The sequence below is a fragment of the Tigriopus californicus genome, chromosome 1 (genome assembly GCF_007210705.1).
Source record: "Tigriopus californicus strain San Diego chromosome 1, Tcal_SD_v2.1, whole genome shotgun sequence".
Lineage (NCBI taxonomy): Eukaryota > Metazoa > Arthropoda > Copepoda > Harpacticoida > Harpacticidae > Tigriopus > Tigriopus californicus.
In genome coordinates, this window is record NC_081440.1 from 10,922,370 (window position 1) to 10,928,768 (window position 6,399).

Sequence of the window (6,399 nt, forward strand, 5' to 3'; positions counted from 1 at the left end):
ACAACAAGCGCTTTCAGACTCAGCAGTAATTTAGTTGCTTTTGTACATTTTTGTATCAAGTCGATTTGACATTTCCAGACAGTTTTCAAAATGTCATTTACATTAAGCTATGTAACTGGAGAGATGCATGTTGAATAAGAGTTCATTTACATTTACAGTACTGTAATGATCTCTTTATTGAGCAACTGACAAAACAGTGGGAAATAAGGAAGGCAGCTTTATCAAACCCTAATGCAAACGCACCCTGAGATCAAATACTGACAATTAGGTGCCAAGTTTGGAAACATGAATTTTATCTGAAATTAACATTTTCTTTTTCAAACATCGTTCAGAAAACTTCAAAAAGTGAAAAAGCCAAAAAGTGGAAATTTCAGGCATAAACAAATCATAATACTAGTTAGCTGTATCCTATCTCCTTTGTAAATATCATTGATTATTTAAATCTAGCTTTTGATTTGAAAATAGACTATAGAGTAGGCTATAGAATTGCCCAAAAGCACATGATCCATTCACATTGAAGTCAGAATAATTTTTCAAAGAGTTGAAGGTCCGGCTCTAGTTTCCCTATGCCGTTTTCTCGTACATGCCGTTGTTTGTTTCAAGTCCTCATAGCAATAAAAGTCATCCCTAGTTGGCAACGTATTCTCCTAGCCTCACTCCATCTAGTTAGTCGACGAGGCTTTCGGCAAGCAAACGACGGACTTCCGTCCTCAAAATCGCCCCTCCCCCTCCCCCGTCCTCGAACCTTACAAACCATTTTGATCCGTGCTCGGCGAAGAAGGTCGCTTGAGTGCCATTCTGCCCTGTAAATATTGGAGCTCAAAGGCAAAGGCCGCGGCTTCTCGAACTGTAAATACGAGCGTAGAGAATTGGGCCCGACTTCGGAGAGGAAAAGGACCCGATCCTGTGAGTCAGTCAACCAGGAACCATACGACTAGTTGTATCTTGCAGAAACGGGCCCACTGGAATCTTCATTGACATATTGATCGACCAAGGTACACGGTAAGAGGCTGCTGATGCCGGTTAAAATTATAATTTTCTGCCCAGGTCTGGCAAAATGGAAAGATACTTTATTATTGTGACTATGTCCGCGTCATAACTTTCCAAGTAGCAATTTAGATTCAACGTTGCTAAAGAAAAAAAAACATTGTTGTATTATTACATAAGGGTTAGGGATGTGGTTAAATGCAGTGTGCACGAAGTACCTTTTTATATCTTTCCAGTGTACCTAGTCTATTTCATTTCACGTCTATCTCACCTCAGAAAAAATTAATCCCAATAATTTTAGAATCAATATTTCGTAAAGGAGTGGAATTTGACTGAATAGAAAAAAATGCGATACCAAGATACGATGAGATATCAGCGATGTTTTCAAGAAAACATTGCAAATGTCATGTCAGAAATTTCTCGGAGGAAAAGTTTTACTTGGAAGTTGGGACAATGATAATTTGTAGTTGATTTGAGAAAAGACGAAGGAAGGCCTTAAGTGAACATATTCTTAAAGCACAAAAAGTAATCTGGTAAGCGAAAGAAGTGCATGTTTTCCAATTTCAAAGGTGCATTTTTCTTCAGCAAATTTTGCGGGATTGTGTTACATAATAAAGTGCCAGCTAGATGACTCAGTCACAACTGCCTTCTTTTGGAATACTATTCGGTGACTTTCCTGATCTTTGCCCTTTTGAAGCAGTCAATAGCAATTATTTTTGTCCAATATATTGACTATGGCATCTTCTTTTACTAGCTCCGAAGACATTTTGAATAATTGAATAAATAAGTTAACGGCCGACCACCGAATCCAACCATCACCAACTGATTGTAGTGTTTTTTTGTTTGAGTCTGAAACTTCATTCAAAAAAGCCTTTTCACACTTGAGTTGATCGCTTTTTATAACTTCTCGAATTTACCAAAGCTTTGAATCCATTTTCAATCATCACGTCGAAAAACTATTCAAGCGCACATGTTGAGCCTCCCTCAATTCCTAACATAAAAACTTTCGGAGAGCTCCCAAATCGGGAAAGAAAGGCCAACGTCTCGTTCGAGACCAATTTTCAATTCTCTGTGGATAAAAAAAAACTTTTTTTATATTTTCCCAATCGGATTCGACAACCTCTTGTCGATCTCGTTAAGCTAAAAGATATTTCTTTATCCGTTGTCGCGAAGCAGTCATACTTAACAAAACATTTGCCCTCGTTTCAGGGTCGAAAACATTTTGAAGACTCCATACATCTCGACAAAGCCTCCAGTAACCTGTGCGTGGGCTCTTTAACCGAGTAGCAAAGTACTTCATTCGTACAAGCAATGCAAAATATCTCGATGCAGTTGGCATTCTCATTTTTGATTGCATCGAGTTCATGGTGGGTGGCTACAGTCTCATCCGCCTCCTATGTCCCATTCAACCAGGTAAGATGACATGCTTTCGGTCCAAAAATGTCGCACCTTCCTCTATACACTACACGGATCTAGGTAGCTTCCCTCGGGGTGACGATGTTCCATCATACTTAATTGATTCAGCTACAGGCCAGTCTTTTGAAGTGCCCTAGTAGTCGGTCTGTTTGCGCCCCTTTGAACACACATTCCCCAAGGAAAGGATCGAGCATGAAATGGATTTTGATGCAGTCCTCTGCTCCATGTTCCAGCGCTTCACTTCTTTACCAGGTGTCCGAGCTCTTCCCAATACTAGAATTCAGGCCAAGCGATCGGGGGGTGGTCCGCATACCAATCACCTGCCTCAAAATTCATTAACAGAGGAATCCGAGCTCAAGTCCCACTGGATTACTGGTAAGAGCCTCAAGTTGGAAAACAAGCCAATCGTCTGAAAGATGCCTGGCATGGTCGTTTCTCCAAGTTTAGTAGAAGGGAGGGGGCCTTAGCAATGACGGAAGATCCGCATTTGCTGGAGCATGGATGGATGGATGGATGGATGAATGAATGAACGAACGAAAGAATGAATGAATGAACGAGTGTTGTAACGATCCAAGGCATTTTGAACCGTTAGGGCCCGGTACTCATCGCTCAAATGCTTCATATCTCTTTAGAATGTATGACGGTGGCTTCTCAACCTGGGCATTACATTTATCAGTCGAATGGCGAGGCTTCCACTTGTGGCGTGTATCTTGCAGCTAATCCCGACCAACTCGTGGAAATCGAGCTCGAAGAGACCGACGTTCCCTGTGATGGATCTTTGTTGGTGGTAAGTCAATCAACCTTGTCAAGGTTGAACGAGAACAAAAACAACATTGTATTTGTATTCCAATGGATCAAACGATCACCTGCCTTCTTCTAATTCGAGATGAACTTGACACTCAAGAGCCACTCAAAGGGAAGACATCTCAAACTGCGGTCCTTTTGTCTTTGCCTCTATTTGTAGGTTCTCGATGGATGGGAGTTAAATGGAAGCATTTTTCCTGATATCAACGACCATGAACTGCCAATGGCATATAGGGTTACTGAAATGTGCAACGAACGAATGCCAAGGAAACGCAGGCAAGACAATGTGAAATAAAGTAGTTGCAAACACCAAGGCCAATCTACAGATTTTTTGCACCCTCAACAATAACCCCGAAAAGCACTCACTATCCTCAACGAAAATACCCCTACTCATTGCTCAGTTTGAACGCTTTCATCATATTGTCTTTGTGAAGTGCAATGCTACCCGCATAGGCAGCATTCATTTGACTTACCAGTAATCAAATTTTAGGTTTATATCCAGTCAAAATGCGGCGCTCATTCAATACTTGATTCCCACAAAAGGCAAAGGATTTTCATTCCGGGTCCGCTTCTTGCCGAATCCCGTTCGTGAGTATTGCATTTAGATTCAATTTTGTAATCATGATTACACTGTTCAATCAAATGCAACTTCTCACGTGATAATTTGTCCAGCCTGCAACATTCTCATGTCGGACATGGAAGGGTTGTTTACGATGAAGAACTTGGGACAAGCTAAAAATTGCTCGTTGACGACTTTATTGTTCCCCGCTAATTTTGAGATCAAGCGCATGGAAATTGGCGGCAGTCGGAAAACAGTAAGTGGATTCTAATTATACATACTCCAACCTTGTACATGCAATTCGGTACCCATACATGAATCGAGAACACAACACTGTTGGCGTTTAGTTTCACCAGGAAGAACGAACCTGACACTTTTGCTTCCGGGAAAACAACATATCCGTTAAGGCATAATTATGGTGTTTTCTCGTCATTAGTGTCGAGATTGTGTGGATAAAGTGGAAATTGGAGGATCCTCGTCCCTAGATTCGGCTCAATTGGTAACCAAGGAAACCTTTTGCGAATGCGACGCTGCTAAAGTTCATGGCAAAGTGAGTAGTTATCTGGCAGATCCTCAATGAAATATTGAACCCACGTTTCGACGAAGTGTAGTGAGTGGTGGGCCCTCTCCAATGTGGAGTTTGAAATATTCAACCATGAGCTTGAGGTCGACTTTCACGAAAGTTCGAAAGCTATTTGATGGTCCTGTCAGCGAAGGATAAAACTTGACTGGTGATGACAAGACAAAATCTGACGGGAGGGTGGGTGGGTCACTCAGTAATTCTTTGACAAAGGTCCGCTTCCATTTTTTCCATCGATATGGGATCGCCAGGTTCTCTGGCAATTGGGTCCCACCGACCCTCGTCAAAACGAGATTTTGGGCATGCCCTTCTTTTTAACTCGTGCCACATTTCAAAGCCCCTCTAGGATTTGCAACAAGGAGCAACAGTGACTCAGATCTTTCAAAGATCCAAAAAAATAAATTTTCAAGATGGAGTGAGGGACTTTGCCTGGATTAGGAGGCATGGTCATTGCATGAATAATGGAGAGTCATTTGCCACACTACTTAGTTCATGAAGAAGCACTTCTGATCTGCTTGAGCGAAGGGAAATGTGAACTCGGTGGAGCTGTTTGGACAAGACGAGGAGGCAATATTATGTGCATCCATCAAGGATGGCTCTTACAAGTTCATTTGGGCGCTTTTCAAGTCACATTCACCGCGCTTCCAATGACCACTAGTTGCATTCATTCATTCAATCATTCATTCATTCATTCATCTAGTATGGTACGTTCCGATTTCCAGAAATCAACCATACTTTGCGGTTCATCCACTGTAAGAATGGTCTCGAGCGAAGGGAGCGAGAATACCTTATCCATTTGGGCCCGACCAGCGGACTTCGGAAACGACCTGGACTTTGACAAGAACATCATCTTCATGTGTCCAGAATACATGAAGTACATGGAGTAGACCATGAAGCGGTTGAGTCCGATCCCTTGCATCAGATTTTACCCTTACACATTCCATCCCCAAGCTTTGATTTGACCTCCATCCCCCTTGATGTTGTACTGCGTCATCACTTATTCATCTATTCCTGATCGTCACATTCAGATCAGGGTTTGTGTCAATTTACTTATTCCATAATCAATTCGAAAGCATTAGAATGATGGACATAACGGCTTGGTAAGATTATCAGTTTTAGGGACCTAATGACCACCTCAGCGATCGAGTCTGTGCATCTCCTCCTCCTCCTCTTGTCCTCACTTATTTACTTACTTTCCAAGAAATCAGTAGAAAAGCTACGCGTTTTCGTCAAAAACATATCCTTTTATTTTTCCATCAATTTGTTATACAATTCCTCCTGTGTGTGTTGATGATGTGTGTAGTAGTTATTATTATCATTAATATTATGAAGAATATGATTACAATTCTTGGGCAAATATTTACCACTGTAGACAATAAAGTCACAATTGGTCATTTCTTGTTCGTGGGCAAACGTATACTATACAAAAATATCTTCGTGTTGAAAATAGTAATGGATTTTCATTGAGAGAAGGGAAATATATTTGGGGACAAGTTGAAAGCGCAATTTTGTACAAGACATGTCTACAAATGGGGTTCGGCAACTGCCACAGTCGTCGCACTCTCATTAGTATTTCCATCATTACGCATGCACAGGGGTCCAAATCTCGTTATTGAGCTTCTTCGTTACAAGAAACTTGATATGCGTTTGGGTTGGAACTGGATACTGGGTTCCATCCAGAGTCCTCCCAGAAATGCAGACTTCAGATCTTTGTGGAGTTGGTTTTAGTGGGATGATGAAATATCAAGTGCATTGAAAGTTGAAAAGTTGATATGGTTGCGAACACATTGGGGCGAGTTCAGGCGCGTTTGTTTTGAGACGGGAAACTGCTCGAAGTACGTTCAATGGAACCTCTTTCTGGGTCTTTCCAATCGCAAACTCATATGGAACCAAGTCCACGTTTGTCTTTTGGCTCATTGATCTCAATCTTGTGTCGGGGGAAGCCTCTCGGTGAAGTCGTTTGTCTTCGTGATTATGTCAAAAAAGTCGAGGAGAATGTCAAAAAGTCACAAGGGACAAGANATGCGTGCTCTACTGAACCGAACGAAAAAGA

General features: G+C 41.5%; 1 protein-coding gene across 2 annotated transcripts; it reads left to right on the forward strand.

Moving 5' to 3' along the window:
• The first annotated feature begins 847 nt into the window (after positions 1–847).
• LOC131881393 (corticotropin-releasing factor-binding protein-like) lies at positions 848–5,740 on the forward strand. 2 transcript variants are annotated; one of them, XM_059228248.1, is made up of 9 exons: positions 848–995; positions 2,197–2,400; positions 2,637–2,778; positions 3,036–3,190; positions 3,368–3,483; positions 3,698–3,795; positions 3,880–4,022; positions 4,203–4,316; positions 5,069–5,740. In XM_059228248.1, exons 2-9 carry the CDS (start codon positions 2,299–2,301, stop codon positions 5,231–5,233), a joined length of 1,035 nt encoding a protein of 344 aa, XP_059084231.1. In that variant the 5' UTR covers positions 848–995; positions 2,197–2,298; the 3' UTR covers positions 5,234–5,740. The 2 variants fall into 2 exon arrangements, with proteins under 2 accessions (XP_059084231.1, XP_059084223.1); XM_059228240.1 differs by having other exon boundaries at positions 849–1,002.
• The last annotated feature ends 659 nt before the right edge of the window (positions 5,741–6,399 follow it).

Excerpts from the sequence above, each read along its gene's own strand:
- LOC131881393 (XM_059228248.1), top strand. The coding sequence starts at position 2,299 with ATGCAAAATATCTCGATGCAGTTGGCATTCTCATTTTTGATTGCATCG. Across the intron at positions 2,401-2,636 it reads CCTATGTCCCATTCAACCAG|CGCTTCACTTCTTTACCAGG; the intron begins GTAAGATGACAT and ends TCCATGTTCCAG. Across the intron at positions 3,796-3,879 it reads CTTCTTGCCGAATCCCGTTC|CCTGCAACATTCTCATGTCG; the intron begins GTGAGTATTGCA and ends TAATTTGTCCAG.